The 16,832-nt window shown below is 39.4% G+C and overlaps 1 protein-coding gene across 6 annotated transcripts in view; it reads right to left on the minus strand.

Annotated features, from left to right (window-relative positions):
* Positions 1-16,832, minus strand: part of SHTN1 (shootin 1) — a 124,887-nt gene that overhangs the window by 52,124 nt on the left and 55,931 nt on the right. For all 6 annotated transcript variants that reach the window (XM_032281770.1, XM_032281765.1, XM_032281766.1 and 3 more), the window contains 3 exons: positions 15,477-15,558; positions 11,411-11,505; positions 4,528-4,674 (listed from right to left, as the gene is read on the minus strand). In XM_032281770.1, coding sequence (XP_032137661.1) covers positions 4,528-4,674; positions 11,411-11,505; positions 15,477-15,558 — 324 coding nt within the window. The remainder of the gene's footprint in view (positions 1-4,527; positions 4,675-11,410; positions 11,506-15,476; positions 15,559-16,832) is intronic.

The following is a 16,832-nucleotide window of genomic DNA, read 5'->3' on the forward strand; positions in this document are numbered from 1 at the left end:
GATTGTTGCATAGGTATACACGTGGCAGTGTGATTTGCTGCCTTCCTCCCCCTCACCTATATCTGGCATTTCTCCCCGTGCCATCCCCCCCCAACTCCCCACCCCCTGCTGTCCTTCTCTTATTTCCCTCCAACAGACCCCAGTGTGTAGTGCTCCCCTCCCTGTGTCCAAGTGTTCTCATTGTTCAACACCTGCATATGGGTGAGAACATGCGGTGTTTGATTTTCTGCTCCTGTGTCACTTTGCTGAGAATGATGGCTTCCAGGTTCATCCATGTCCTTACAAAGGACACAAACTCATCATTTTTGATGGCTGCATAATATTCCATGGTGTATATGTGCCACATTTTCCCTGTCCAGTCTATCATCGATGGGCATTTGGGTTGGTTCCAGGTCTTTGCTAACAATGGGGTTTTCTAAATACACAATCATGTCATCTGCAAATGGGAACAATTTGACTTCCTCTTTTCCTATTTGAATACCCTTTATTTATTTCTCTTGTCTGACTGCCCTGGCCAGAACTTCCAATACTATGTTGAAAAGACATGGTGAGAGAGGACTTCCTTGTCTTGTGCTGGTTTTCAAAGGGAATGCTTCCAACTTTTGCCCATTCAGTATGATACTGGCTATGAGTTTGTCATAAATAGCTCTTATTATTTTCAGACTTGTTGCATCAATACCTAGTTTATTGAGTTTTTACCATGAAAGGGTGTTGAATTTTATCAAAGGCCTTTCTGCATCTATTGAGATTATTATGTGCTTTTTGTCATTGTTTCTGTTTATGTGATGGATTACATGCATCAATTTCTGTATGATGATCCAGCCTCACATCCCAGGGATGAAGCCAACTTGATCATGGTGGATAAGCTTTTTGATGTGCTGCTGGATTTGGTTCCCCAGTATTTTATTGAGGATTTTCACATCAATGTTCATCAGGGATATTAGCCTGAAATTTTCTTATTTTGTTGTGTCTCTGCCAGGTTTTAGTATCAGGATGATGCTGGCCTCATAAAATGAGTTAGGGAGGAGTCTCTCTCTTTTTCTATTGTTCGGAATAGTTTCAGAAGGAATTGTACCTCTTTGTATCTCTGGTAGAATTTGGCTGTCAATCTGTGTGGTCCTGGTATTTTCTTGATTGATATTAATTACTGCCTCAATTTCAGAACTTGTTATTGGTGTATTCAGGAATTCAACTTCTTCCTGGTTTAGTCTTGGGAGGATGTATGTGTTCAGTTAATTTATCCATTTCTTCTAGATTTTCTAGTTTATTTGAATAGAGGTGTTTTTACTATTCTCTGATGGTAGTTTGTATTTCTGTGGGATCAGTGGTGATCTTTCCTTTACATATTTTATTGCATATATTTGATTATTCTCTCTTTATTAGTCAGGCTAGTGGTCGACTTGTTAATCTTTTCAAAAAACCAGGTCCTGGATTCACTGATTTTTTTTTAAGGATTTTTCATGTCTCTATCACCTTCAGTTCTGCTCTGATTTTAGTTATCTCTTGTCCTCTGCTAGCTTTTGAATTTGTTTGCTCTTGCTTCTTTAGTTCTTTTAATTGTAAGGTTTGAGTGTTGATTTTAGATGTTTCCTGCTTTCTCCTGTGGGCAGTTAGTGCTATAAATTTCCCCCTAAACACTGCTTTTACTATGTCCCAGAGATTCTTGTGCATTGTGTCTTTGTTCTCGTTGATTTCAAAGAACCTATTTATTTCTGCCTGCATTTGTAATTTACCCAATAGACTTTAAGAAGCAGGTTGTTCAGTTTCCACGTAGTTGTGCAGTGTTGAGTGAGTTTTTTAATCCTTAGTTCTAATTTGATTGCACTGTGGTCTGAGATACTGCTAAGATCCCCATTCTTCTGCCTTTGCTGAGGAGTGTTTTACTGCTAATTATGTGTCAATTTTAGAATGAGTGCCATGTGGTACTGAGAAGAATATACATTCTGTTGATTAGGGGTGGAGAATTCTGTAAATGTCTATTAGGTCCACTTGGTTCAGAGCTAAGTTCAAGTCCGGAATATCCTTGTTAATTTTCTGCCTCATTGATCTGTCTAATATTGACAGTAGGGTGTTAACATCTCCCACTAGTATTGTTTGGGAATCTAAGTCTCTTTGTAGGTCTATAAGAACTTGTTTTATCAATCTGGGTGCTCCTGTATTGAGTCCACATGTATTTAGGAAAGTTAGCTCTTCTTGTTGCATTGATCCCTCTGCCATTATGTAATGCCCTTCTTTTTGCTTTTTATTTTTGTTGGTTTAAAGTCTGTTTTATCAGAGAACAGCATTGCAACCCCTGCTTTTTTTTGCTTTCCATTTGCTTGGCAAATATTCCTCCATTCCTTTACTTTGAGCCTATGTGTGTCTTTGCACGTGAGATAGGTCTCCTGAATACAGCACACTGATGGGTTTTGACTCTTTATACAATTTGCCAGTCTGTGTCTTTTGACTGGCGCATTTAGCCCATTTACATTTAAGGTTAATACTATTATGTGTGAATTGCATCCTGTCATTATGATGCTAGCTGGTTATTTTGCCCATCAGTTGTTTCAGTTTCTTCATAGTGTTGATGGTCTTTATCATTCGGTATGTTTCTGCAGTGGCTCGTACTGGTTTTTTCTTTCCATATTTAGTGCTTCCTTCAGAAGTTCTTGTAAGGCAGGCCTGGTGGTGACAAAATCTCTTCGTATTTGTTGTCTACAAAGGATTTTATTTCTCCTTCGCTCATGAAGCTTAGTTTGGCTGGATATGCAATTCTGTGTTGAAAATTATTTTCTTTAAGAATGTTGAATACTGGCCCCCACTCTCTTCTGGCTCATAGGGTTTCTTCAGAGAGATTCACTGTTAGTCTGATGGGCTTCCCTTTGTGGGTAACCCGACCTTTCTCTCTGGCTGCCCTTAACATTTTTTCCTTCATTTCAACCTTGGTGAATCTGGTTATAAGCAGCTTTGTACCGATGCAGTGTGCCCTATCTAGTTTGAACTTCTGGGTGGCTTTGTTTACACTATGAGGGGATAACCACCTACTCAAGCCTCAGTAATGGCAGGCACCCCTCACCCCACCAAGCTCAAGCTTCCCAGACTGCTGTACTGACAGCCAGAATTTCAAGCCAGTAGATCTTAGTTTGCTGGACTTTATGTGGGTGGGATCCTCAGAGCTGGACCACTTGGCTCCCTGACTCCTGCCCCCTTTTCAGGGGAGTTAATGGTTCTATCTAGCTGGTGTTCCAGGCACCACTGGGGTACGAAGAAACTGCTGCAGCTAGCTTGGTGTCTGCCAAAATGGCTGCCCAGTTTTGTGTTAGAAACCCAGGACCCTGGTGGTATAGGCACCTGAGGGAATCTCCTGGTCTGCACGTTGTGAAGACCGTGGGAAAAGCATAGTATGTGGGCCAGAGTGCTCCATTCTTCACAGCACAGTCCCTCACAGCTTTCCTTGGCTAGCGGAGGGAGTTCCCTAATCCCTTGTGCTTCCTGGGTGAGGCGATGCCCCACCCTGCTTCGGCTCGCCCTCTGTGGACTGCACCCACTGACTAACTAACTCGTCCCAATGATATCAGCAGGGTGCCTCAGTTGGAAATGCAGAGATCAATCACCTCCCTTCTGCATTGGTCTCTGGGAGCTGCAGACTGGAGCTGTTCCTATTCAGCCATCTTGCCAGCTACCATATATCAACAATTTTTATTGAGGAAAAAAATCAACTCGACTTCAACACCAACTTTGTAAAAACCTCAGGACTTCCAGGAATTAAATGTCAATACTGTTGCCACAGAGACTGTGACAGGTGATAACAAGTAGCAACTAACACTCTTTCCTTTCCAAATGAGGTACATTATAAATAGTATAAACACTGACGTAATTTTTCTTAAGTGATTTCTTTAATTTGAAAGTCTTTGTTCCACTTCTTCACTTCTCCTCTCCCACATTCTCCTCTAACCTACCACAATGATTATCCTTTCTTTCTGGCACACAGAGGTAGGCTGTGTCAGCCGGAATAGCTCCACTCATCAAATTGAAACAACCACTTAGGAAGTCTTTAAACATACACATTTGTGCAAGTTTACAAAATCAGAAATTTTCTCTAAGCAAACAATTACTACTAATATGGACTTTCATTTTCCTTTCTCTGAATAAAACCTATGCCATCCAACAAGTGCTCTGAGATGAATAGATCCTCTTAGTGTGTACAGTCTCCAAAAAATACATGATTTCCAAAAAGCAAATTTCCAGACTTTGTATTATCCAAGCTCTTTTTGAGTTATATCACTTTCCCTTGCTTCTTCTGACCCTTTGGACAGTTTAAAGATTATTATAAAGTCTACAACAGTGTGTTACAAATTTCAGTTTTGCTAAATTAAGTTCATTTAGTTACTTTTTTCTAAAAGGTGGTTGGAAGAACTTAGTAACTAAGGCAAAGTATGAAACAATAAATGACTGACCTGACTCCACTGGCGCCCTTCATCTTAAATATATGAGTGTGTATGCATGTACGTGTGTGTGTATCTAAGAATCCAGAAGAAAATGGGTTACCTTTTGTTGATGCTGAATTCTCTCTTCTTCAAGGAGCTGGGTGAGTTTTGCATTTTCATCTAAAGCTTTCAAAAGCTGCTGATCAGGGACGGAGCTCTGCAGCAGAAGGTGGCTTTGTCTCTTTAGCTTGTTTTGCTCAATGAACATCTGCAAAAGTTCATTACAAGAATGTATATATCAGTCAATCTAACATATCTCCTCAACTGTAACTTCAGCAAAAAAAAAAAAAAAGTACACAGAGTTTTTATTAAAACATTAAAGATGGGCTGGGCATAATGACTCATGACTCTAATCCCAGCACTTTGGGAGGCTGAGGCAGGTGGATCATGAGGTCAGGAGTTCGAGACCAGCCTAACCAACATGGTGAAACTCTGTCTTTACTAAAAATACAAAAATTAGCCAGGCGTGGTGGCGCATACCTGTAATCCCAGCTACTAAGGAGGCTGAGGCAGGAGAACCGCTTGAACCCAGGAGGCAAAGGTTGCAGTGAGCAAAGATCATGCCACTGCACTCCACCCTGGGTGACAAAGTGAGACTCTGTCTCAGGGAAAAAAAAAAAAAAAAAAAAAAACAAAGGCAAATTCTGAATTGTATTAACAGTTTTAGAAGTTGTGATTGCTACAATTTCATTCCTAACTTTTATATAATCTTTAATACCTTTACTCCTGCCCCAACAAGATATTTATACAATAAGCTGGACTTATTCTTTAATTTTAATATTTTATTATTGCTTTAAATTACATTAATACTAATAGTAGTAGCTAATATTTCTCAAAAACTTACCTTGTGTGCACCACTAAATATTTTATATGTATTATTTTAATCCTTACATCAATCCTATAAAAGTGTTCTACTATAAATAAGTAACACTATACACTGTAATAGATATGGTGGGAACCATTTTACATTCATTATATCATATAATCCTTAAAACAACATTATCAATTAGACACTACTATCATATAATTTTACTGATAAGGTAACTGAGGCTCAAAGAAGTTAAACAACTTTCCCAAGAACACACACAAATGACAAGACCAGGATTTAAACCCATAGCTGGTTTACATGCCCAAGCTCTTAACCAACTGGCTAAGTTCCTCTACTATTTACTAAATCTAATGTTTTGTTTTAAACTAATTAGTTTCTCCTCACTGATGAAAGTAGTTAACAGTAGAAGGGTAAAGGGGAGAAGGAAAACAGTATACTAATATTTACTGAGCACTTTATTAAGCAATTTATATGTTATTCATCAAATCCTCACAACTTTACATGATTGAAAACAACATTAATTTCTATTCACCTGTTATCTCTTTTCCTTAACACTCTACCCAATTTGGCCAGTGAGTGATTTCAAGTACGAAATGTTTTTGTAAACTCTGAAATCTGGCCTACCAATTTTATAATACAGCTTCAGGTTTTTTTTCAGATTTTTAACAGCATTTTAAAGTTTACACAGTAGAGCTTCAATTTTTTTTCAGATTTTTAACAGCGTTTTAAAATTTACACAGAACTTCAGATTTTTTTTCAGATTTTTAAAATTTAAAAAGTTCAGCATTTTAAAATTTACACAGTAACTGAACTGAAAGCTCTGAACTGTAAAATGATTTGTTACAGCCCACATATTAGTTTGTCCAACAACTTCATCCATCATGTAACAGAAAAAGTCAGCAAATAAAACTCTGGACAAAAACATTTTCCATCAGCCTCCATGTGGCAAACCACAGCTTTAATGTTTTATACAATCCTTAAGATCCTGATCAGTACTGATTTCCAAATCAAAGTCATGTCATGAATGCATTACACTAAAACACTAACATTTTCTCCCCAGTATGTCTTTCTAAGAAAGGAAAAAAAAGGTCAGAAGGTTTCCTTCTTTGCCTGTGCAGAGATTTATGAAAAGCCTACAACAAAAAACTATAACAGGGTTCTGCAGAACTAATACACCTACAAAGTCGAACAGGTAAATAAACAATTGTATATACATGAAACCCACATTCTTCTTCCATTTGACTCTTAACGTCTTTGTGACAATGAGAGGTAGAGAGACTGCAATGAGGGAGAATATGTGCATGTCTTCCTGGATGGAAAAGGGTAAGATGCAGATTCAGTATACCAAGAAAGAGTAATCAATATTTCATCACAGTATCTTAAGCTTCAGACCAGTGGTTTAATTGAAATGAATTATTTTGGATTACCATTATGATTACAGTAATTTTTTTTTTTTTTTTTTTTTTTGAGACAGAGTCTCATTCTGTTCTCCAGGCTGGAGTGCAGTGGCATAATCTCCGCTCACTACAATCTCTGCCTCCCGGTTCAAGTGATTCTCATGCCACAGCCTCCTGAGTAGCTGGGACTACAGGTGCCTACCACCATGCCCGGCTAATTTTTGTATTTTTCATAAAGACGGGGTTTCACCATGTTGGCCAGGCTGGTCTCAAACTCCCGACCTCAGGTGATCCTCCTGCCTCAGCCTCCCAAAGCGCTGGGATTACAGGTGTGAGCTACTGCACAAGGCCCAATAATTTATTTCTTCCTTCCTTTCCTTCTTTTCTTTCTTCCTTTCTTTCTTTCTTGACAGAGTTTCACTCTTGTTGCCCAGGTTGGAGTGCACTTTCTGGGCTCACCACAACCTCCACCTCCCGGGTTCAAGCTATTATCCCGCCTCAGCCTCCTGAGTAGCTGGGATTACAGGTGCATGCTACCACACCCGGCTAATTTTGTATTTTAAGTAGAGATGGGGTTGCTCCATGTTGGTCAGGCTGGTCTCCAACTCCTGATCTCAGGTGATCCACCAGCCTCGGCCTCCCAAAATGCTGAGATTACAGATATGAGCCAATGCACCTGGCCAGTAATTTCTTTCTAATATGCTTTTCCCTCTCTAAACTTAGCTAGCTGGCGTCCCTTTCTGGCCTTTAGAAAGTACTTGAGGGAGTCTGTGTGATCAGCCAGCAAACAGCAGCTGACATGGGCTTCCCATTTCCAGCAGGTGAGGCATCTCACCAAGTACACTTGGAGGCCAAGAGCAGGCAGAGAGGAAGCAGACAGCGGAGAAACAAGAACGGGGCAATGAACTCAGAGGTAAAACAAGGCAGAGCACAGGCTAGCCATCAGCGCAAAGAGGGCTTTATGACTCTCACTGAACTGCTGCTATGTGCTTTGCTATCTCTTGGGAAAAAGAGCAGGCGCTCCTTTTCCATGTAGCACTCAGAAAAACCTGTTTAACTTCACATGATTGTAAATTACCTCAACTTTGTTATATTGGAGAAATGAGAGTAAAGATATATAACATCAAATCTTAGGGATGTTAATAACATGAATTTCTTTTGCAAAATGCCTGTAACAATCCGTGAACAGTAATATTACAAGAGGAAAGCATATATAGAAAGGAACTTCCTTTAAATAACCATGGTAACTTGAAAAATACTTATTAGATTAGTTTTTCTAAACTTAAAGATATTAACATGAAAATTCTACATAACTCCTTTTCTAAAAGAAGTATTTCAAGAGAATTAAGTTACCAAACACTGATAAATTTGGGTTTCAGCTATGGTAATAACTCATCAGTTAAGAGTTATGAAATTGGTCTCTTAGCAAACAACATCATAGTATCAGAATTTCAGAGAAATTTCATAAATTTTTTTGAAAAAAAGAATGAGAAGAAAATCTTATGTTGTTAATATATAATTCGTTCTTTCCAAATTAACACTCAAATACCATCTGAGTTGTTTAGGGGGGAGGGGAAGGGATTTTATAGTAGTCTTAAGGTATATTGGGAATACATGTTGAACAAGGCATCCATAACTTAGAAAAGAAAAACTACAGTGACTAACAATAAAATATACTCAAAAGCACAAGAAAGTCTATCATTAATTTTTTTTTTTTTTTTTAAGACAGAGCCTTGCTCTGTCGCCCAAGCTAGAGTGCAGCGGCATGATCTTGGCTCTTAGCTTACTGCAACCTCCATCTCCTGGGTTCAAAAGATTCTTCTCCTGAGTAGCTGGGATTATAGGCGCCTGCCACGACGCCTGGTTAATTTTTGTAGTTTTAGTAGAGATGGGGTTTCACTACGTTGGTCTTAAACTCCTGGACTCAAGTGATTCGCCCACCTCGGCATCCCAAAGTGCTGGGATTACAGGTGTGAGCCACCACTCCTGGCCAAAAAATTTAAATATGTTGAAGAAATTTAAAAATTTAATATAGTCATGAAGATAACTGACAGTTTTCTTCTTGTTGAGGGGGATGTTTTTGGTTTTGTTTTTTAAATGAACTAGTGGGAGTTAAGAGTAGGGGAGCTTTCAATTTTTACTTCATACATTTAGAAAATATTTGTATCTTTGCACAAGGCACACATATTCCTTTTTAGTTAAAAATATAAAGTAAATACCCTTAAAAATTGATTTCTAAGACTCTAGACCATAAGCTCCAAGAGGGCAGGGGTCATAGTTGCTTTCTTCACCATTGGATACCCAATGTCAGCACAGTGTCTGGCACAATAAGATGTTTGCTGAATGCCCTAAGTGGTAAGCAAAATGCAAAAGAATGGGACTCTGGGCCAGGTGTGGTGGCTCGTGCCTGAAATCTCAGTACTTTGGGAGGTCGAGGTGGGTGGATCACAAGGTCAGGAGTTCAACACCAGCCTGGCCAAGATGACGAAACCCTGTCTCTACTAAAAATACAAAACTTAGCTAGGCGTGGTGGTGGGCACCTAACCCCAGCTTAACAGGAGGCTGAGGCAGAGAACTGCTTCAACCTGGGAGGCAGAGGTTGCAGTGAGCCAAGATCATGCCACTGCACTCTAGCCTGGGCGACGGAGGGAGACTCCATCTCAAAAAATAAATAAATAAATAAATAAAAATGGGATTCTGTTGTTAAACTAAGTCATGTTCCTTTGTGCAGTACTTATCTGTTGAAAATCTGAGTATGCGTAAACTACGTAAAAAGGAAAATATGCTAGTTCCAATCTAGTGCTTTTCAAAAAAGTTTTCTTCTCACTATTATGTAGATTGAATCTAGACATTGTAAAATTGTTGAGTACCATTGCAAATATTTATGCTACCAATAACATAAGTACCATTTCTCTTGCTTTCTTTCTCTCCTCAAACTTCTACCTCCTCATTCTAGGTTAACATGTCAGCATCATTGTTTCCACCAACCACTAAGGCTTAAGACCAGGTGAACGGCAGAGTCAATCATTCATTTTTGTCCTCTTACTGCAACCTTGCTTCTTCCATCTGTCTTCTCTGCTACTACATGGCCTTCAAGTTTTTCTTTGAGCTGCTTTGTATTCCAACATCATTGTGCAAACAACAGATGGAAAACTGAAAATGTCTTGAAATGAGACCCTGTTATTCAGGTCAAAATCAGCCAACCTTTCCAGTTTTGCAATAAAGGCATCTTCACATTATCTCTGCTTCCCCTCCCCCTCCACTGTTTATTTTGTTGCATTATTTATATTGCTGCAACGTTTTCCAGAGGGCTCTGACACACTTCAATTCTTTTTTCTTTCTTCCAAGTAATAAGAGAACAATATTTACTCACCTTTGATTAAACTCTCTGAATAAAACGAATCATAATATTTCAAATCAGATCTACTTGGCTTAAACCTTTGGTAGAGTTCATTGCTGTCACAGCTACACTCAAGCACAGAAAGATTCCCACAAAACCATCATCGAATTTTCAAATGCCATTCCCATAATGCCATGCTTTGTCTTTCTTCTATGCCTTGGATACCTCTACCTAGGGCTGTTGTACATTTCCTGAGCTAGTTCCCCTCAAACCAAAGTATGCACACAAATTAAAACTACTGCTACAGGATGCAGATCTCATTACAGACCAGCTTTTGAGTTTAGCGGACTGGTGAACTCCTCATCCCCCTGGAAACCAGCTGCCGGGTCATGGAAGACCCGATGACTGCATGTCAACAGGTAAGCCAGAACAAGCTGATCTCTAACATGAGAGGAAGATCAGTAGCTGGTGAAAGGCTGAGATAATGAATGTATTACATGGCAGTGCTCCACAGCCAGTGGAAGAATCCCCTGGCATAATGACAGCACTGCTCAATGGCTGAAGAGAAATACTGAATACCATTATCCTGTTAACTGAGATGGTCTACAGAGATACATCCCAGGTTTTAAGGCTATTTGAAATGTACAGACATCTTGTACCCAAGCTGGACTTTCCATCACAAGTCATGAGTATCTCCAAATGAAATTCCTTTTCCTTACATAGCATTTTATAGTTTACACAACACTTTTTAAAAATTTTCCCATTAAAATCTGCTTAGTCAGGTCTATATTATTGTCCATTTTACAGACGGTAAAAGTGAAGCCCCCAGAGGCTAAAGAATTGCCCAGAGGTCATACAACTAGTAAATGACATGGTCAAAATTTGAGCCCAGATTTTGACAATTAACTTGATATTATTCTGTATCTGCTTCCCAAAACCAGCACATCCTTGATTCAAACTGGTTAAGTTCTTATTCAACCTCAAGAATTTGTCTGATATGTCATCTGCAAGGTCCCTTAAAAAACAAAAATTAAAAAGGTTTTTACTGCCAGGAGTGGTGGCTCATGCTTGTAATTCCAGCACTTTGAGAGGCAAAGGCGGGTGGATCACAAGGTCAGGAGATCAAGGCCATTCTGGCCAACACAGTGAAACCCCGTCTCTACTAAAAATACAAAAATTAGCTGGGCGTGGTGACACATGCCTGTAATCCCAGCTACTTAGGAGGCTGAGGCAGGAGAAATGCTTGAACCAGAGAGCCGGAGGTTAAAGTGAGCCAAGATCGCGCCACTGTACTCCAGCCTGGCGACAGGAGACCATGTCTCAAAAAAAAAAAAAAAAAAAAAAAGAAAAAAGAAAGATTTTTTTACAAGATACTCACCTCTTGTGCAAATGACTCTGCTTTCTTTCGAAGGTCCTTCTCCAGCTCCAGGTTTACTTGCATCTCTTCATACTCTTCTACAGCTAATATGGACACTTAAGAAGATAAAGGAAGAAAACCCCAGACAATAAGTCACACAAATAATCAGGAATATGGATGAAAAACAGTGTTGAAGAGATTCTTCATACAGGCATACAGGTACCCTCCTGCATTCCTGGTTGGCATTTAATTGATAAAACCTTTTTGGAGAGCAGCTTGGCAATGTAAATCAAAAATCTAAAACTACTCATATACTTTGAATAATCCCACTTCTAGGAATGCATATGTTAAGATAGTAACACAGGGGAATATGCAGTTATCTGGTTGCAAGGATGTTCTCTACCTCACTGCTAATAAAAACGACACAATGCTCGAACACTGAAGGATCCGTAAATTGTGGTACAAGAAATATGATTCTGCCATCAAAATTATATTGTAGAAGCATACTTAGTGAATAGAAAGGCATTTGTGATATATTTTTTAAAATAGACTGCAAAAGTTAGTGCAAAATGAATTTCATTTTTGTTCTTTAAAAGCCACAGATAAAGCACATCAATAGCCATTTCACAGAATAGGAAATCTACAAAAGGCCAATAAATGTATGGAAAGATGCTCATCTTCATTAGGAATCAGGGAGATGCAGAGTAAAAACACTTTCTACACCTGTCCAAGAAGCAACTGACCACATTTTAAAGCCTGGCTTTATTAAATTTGGAGAAGACACAAAACCATGGGAACAAATATATTGTTAATAGGACTGTAGACTGATAGATCTTATACAATTTGGTATACAATGAAAAAACTGAAGATAAAATTTTACATTTGGCATGTGTCTTAGAGAAACTCTTGGACATGTGGACCAGATTATATATCTAACAATTTTTCATAACAGCATGACTCAGAATAACCAAAATCTGGAAACAACCCAAAGTCTACCAATAGGATACTATTTGAAATAATTGTAGTGTGGTGATTCAATAGAATAGTATAGAGCAGCGAAAAAAAACATACCACAGCTATGCTTGTCCACACGCATCAATCTCACAAACAAAGTGGCAGAAGGTTATAGGAAAAATTATTCCATTTATATAGAGTTCAAAAATATGCAAAATTAAACAATACTGTTTAGGGATACATACATATTTGGCAAAACTACAAATAAAAGAAAGGAAATGATAAAAATTCAAGGGAGGGGTATGAGTAGAGAGGGACGTTCATGGGTTTGTACGGTACCAGCAAGTATAAAGAGATTTCTTTTACTGGTATTTTCTCTGTCTTCCATATATATATTATAAACATATTTAACCAAAAAATTCAATATATATATATATATATATATATATATAGTTTTTTAACGATTAGAAGAATATACACTAAAATGTTACTAGTGCTTATCTCTGGATTGTAAAGGTGGAGATTTTTTTTCTCTTACACGAATCTAAATTTTTCACCAAAAAAAGTATATTACCAGAATATTTATTTATTTATACATTTATTTTGAGAGATGGAGTCTCGCTATGTCTGTTGTCCAGGCTGGAGTATAGGAGCACAATCTCAGTTCACTGCAACCTCCTCACTCCTGGGTTTAAGCGATTCTCACGCCTCAGCCTCCCGAGTAGCTGGGATTACAGACAGATATGTGCCATCACACCCAGCTAACTTTTGTATTTTAGTAGAGATAAGGCTTTACCACGTTGACTAGGCTGGTCTCAAACTTCTGATCTCAAGTAATTTGCCTACCTCAGCCTCCCAAAGTGCTGGGTTTACAGGTGTGAGCCACCACGCCTGGCCATATAAGTTAGTGTTTTCCGTATTTACAAGGGAGAGAAACAGCCTTATATCCATTCAGATTCAGACCCAAAGAGTCACAGCTTTGTACCAAAGAGTTACTGCAAGACAGAAAGCTTCAAAAAGAAGGTCCTGTCAAATAAAAGCAACATGAATTCTTTGCTATTTTCAACATTCAGTGGCCTATTTTGTTAAATAGTGATAATGACAGGACAGAGCAGTGATGACGCCATTAGATATTAAGCACAAGCTAGGCAGACAGCACACTGCCCATCCGCTTCTGCTGAGGCACCTCAACCCTGAGCTGAGTCATACCAACAGAACCTTTCAAAAGGCTCTCTTAACAGCTGCGTTCACACACTGTTCCGCCAGGGCGCTTCAATCTTAACTAAGGACTGGTTTGCTGGGTAATGACATAGAATTTCAAACTCTGTACTCTATAAATCTACAATCTCCTCAGACGAAAAACTAATAATCTTACTCAAGTAATGCAATATAAGTGGTGATTTCTGGTGTGAATTATAGGTCCCTGAGAGCCAAATGATTTTCAAGCCTATTTAAAAAAGAAATTTTGTGAAGAAAACAAAGAACACTATGACTACCTGAAGCCCTGGAAAGATAATTGACTCTCTTTTCTATGTCCAGGACACTATAATAAAAAGTGAATTTTCACATGTTCTGGCCCTTCTGACATGGAATCTGAAAGAAATCAGGTTGGTCCTAGTCAGGTATTTATTCATATAATTTTTCTCTCTTCCTAGACAGGGGGCTCTCTGAAGGTAAGAGCTACATCATTAACCCTTGCAGAATCCTTTTTTTCTAGCACAGTAAATCAAGACTGAAAATTCTACACCGTTTCTATATTTAAATACAGAAAAACTTAAAAGAAATGTTACAATCCAGCAGATTGCCCACATTTAACTACAAGGTGACTGATTGATTGACTGATTGATGGAGTCTTGCTCTGTCGCCAGGCTGAAGTGCAGTGGCATGATCTTGGCTTACTGCAACCTCTGCCTCCTGGGTTCAAGCAATTCTCCCACCTCAGCTTCCCAAGTAGCTGGGACTACAGGTGCATGCCACCGTGCCCGGCTAATTTTTGTATTTTTACTAGAGATGGGGTTTCACCATGTTGGCCAGGATGGTCTTGATCTCCTGACCTTGTGATCTGCCTGCCTCGGCCTCCCAAAGTGCTGGGATTACAGGTGTAAATCACCGCACCCAGCCTACAAGGTCCTTTATTTACAAAAATATCCCAGGTGATGAATGACAAAAAGACTGAGCGCTACCCCCAATAACAGTGAGAAAGGCCCTGGGTCACATAGGTTTCCTTTGACTGTTACAGCTTCTAAATATCGAAAGAGAGTGGCTAAGGAAAAAAGAGAGAACAGAAAGTATATTAAGTTCTTCCTACCACTCCCAGAATTACTTTTGCAGAACACTTGGGCATCACTTCCTAGTCTTAAACTGGGAGACACATGAAACAGCCCCATAAGAGCTGATGCTGTGTTTTACAACTAAGTGGATAAGGTCACTGTTAACCAAATTACACAAAGTTTTCTCTGGATGCAGCCACTGTGTAGCTGGAACTAAAGAAACATGCTACCATGCCTGGCATTTCCCTCTCACCAGGAGACCAGGTCTGCTTTTCTTAAAAAACAGGTTCATTTTCATGTGATTCATTTAAATGAACATCAATCTCTCATTACACTGTCTGCCAGACAGTTCAGAGCCAGATTTCAGGCATACAGGCAGGAAATGTGCAAGACCTCAGAACAAGTATGCACTTTGTCTATCAATCTAACTTTCACTTTCCTTTGCCCCATTTTCCACATCCTCTTAATTAAAAATTTCATCATGTTACATGTTTTATGTAGACAGCCTAACCTCTTCAGATTGAGGTTTACTAAATAACCTACCAAGTATCTAAATGCTGAGGGGATAGCTAAAAAGGCCATGATCCCATGACATACGTTAAGTCAGAAGTAGTATTTTAGTATGAAGTTTCAAAATGAATGGGTTCTTTGTTCCTCAAGCGAAATCACTTTTAGATGTCCCCAGACTTTAAGTTGGGTAATAAAATAGTAAGAATCAGAGAGACACTCTGCTAGAAAAACACAACATAGGAGAAGATTTTATTTACAATCATCCTTAGGCACAGGTGTAAAATGACACAAAATATACAGAAACAGAACAAACTGCATATGTATTTAAGAAAAAAAAGATTGGACAGACTTACCTCTATTGCATTTTTCTAAGACTTTTCTCTGTTCAAGAACTTCTGAATTTAAAGCAGCCTTTTCTTGTTTAACTTTATTTACCTAAAAATGTGAGATTTTGAGGGGAGAAAATACCCAAAATTGTAAAACAGGACATATGGCAATGTGTGATACTCAATTGCTATTCAACTTTCAACATGAAGTTACAATTTAAAGCAGAAATTGGTTTCAATGTGTTAAGATGTTTATTGAAAATCTACTTTAAACCTTCAAGGATAGCTATTTAAATTAGGACATATACTTGATACAGAACTTATTTATATGTTCCACTGGGCATTGGCCCCTAAACATGATGGTATGCTAGCCATCCAATGTAAATAATTCATTTTTTTTTTTTTTTTTGAGACGGAGTTTCGCTCTTGTTACCCAGGCTGGAGTGCAATGGCACAATCTCGGCTCACCGCAACCTCTGCCTCCCGGGTTCAGGCAATTCTCCTGCCTCAGCCTCCTGAGTCGCTGGGATTACAGGCATGGACCACCATGCCCAGCTAATTTTTTGTATTTTTAGTAGAGACGGGGTTTCACCATGTTGACCAGGATGGTCTCGATCTCTTGACCTCGTGATCCACCCGCCTCGGCCTCCCAAAGTGCTGGGATTACAGGCTTGAGCCACTGCGCCCGGCCCCATATTTTTTACGTTAAAAAAAAAAAGAATATAGAAATGGGGTCTCCTATGTTGTCTAGGCTGGTTTTGAACTCCTGGGCTCAAGCAATCTTCTTGCTTCAGCCTCCCGAAGTCCTGGAATTACAGGCGTGAGCCACCATATCAAGCCATGATTCATATTTTTCTGACCTGGGCCGGTTCACCCATCCTTAGGCAACCAGGTGGTCCCCTGCTCCCAGGAGGTCACCATATTGATGCCGAACTTAGTGTGGACACCCAATCGGCATAGCGCACTACAGTCCAGAACTCCTGGACTCAAGAGATCCTCCAGCCTCAGCCTCCCGAATAGTTGGGACTACAGGCACATGCCACCGCACCCGGCACCATGATTCATATTTTTAATGCAAAAATCCAACTAAAGATCACCCAGAGCCTGGGCACAGTGGCTCACACCTGTAATCTCAGCACTTTGGGAGGCTGAGGCAGGTGGATCACAAGGTCAGGAGTTCGAGACCAACCTGGCCAACATGGTGAAACCCCATCTCTACTAAAAATAGAAAAATTAGCCAGGTATGGTGGCACCTGTCTGTAATCCCAGCTACTCAGGAGGCTGAGGCAGGAGAATCACTTGAACCCGGGAGGCAGAGGTTGCAGTGAGCCAAGAACGCATCACTGCACTCTAGCCTGGGCAACAGCAAGACTCCATCTCAAA

The sequence above is a fragment of the Sapajus apella genome, unplaced genomic scaffold (assembly GCF_009761245.1).
Source record: "Sapajus apella isolate SASKATOON/1434 unplaced genomic scaffold, GSC_monkey_1.0 scaffold13, whole genome shotgun sequence".
Classification (NCBI taxonomy): Eukaryota; Metazoa; Chordata; class Mammalia; order Primates; family Cebidae; genus Sapajus; species Sapajus apella.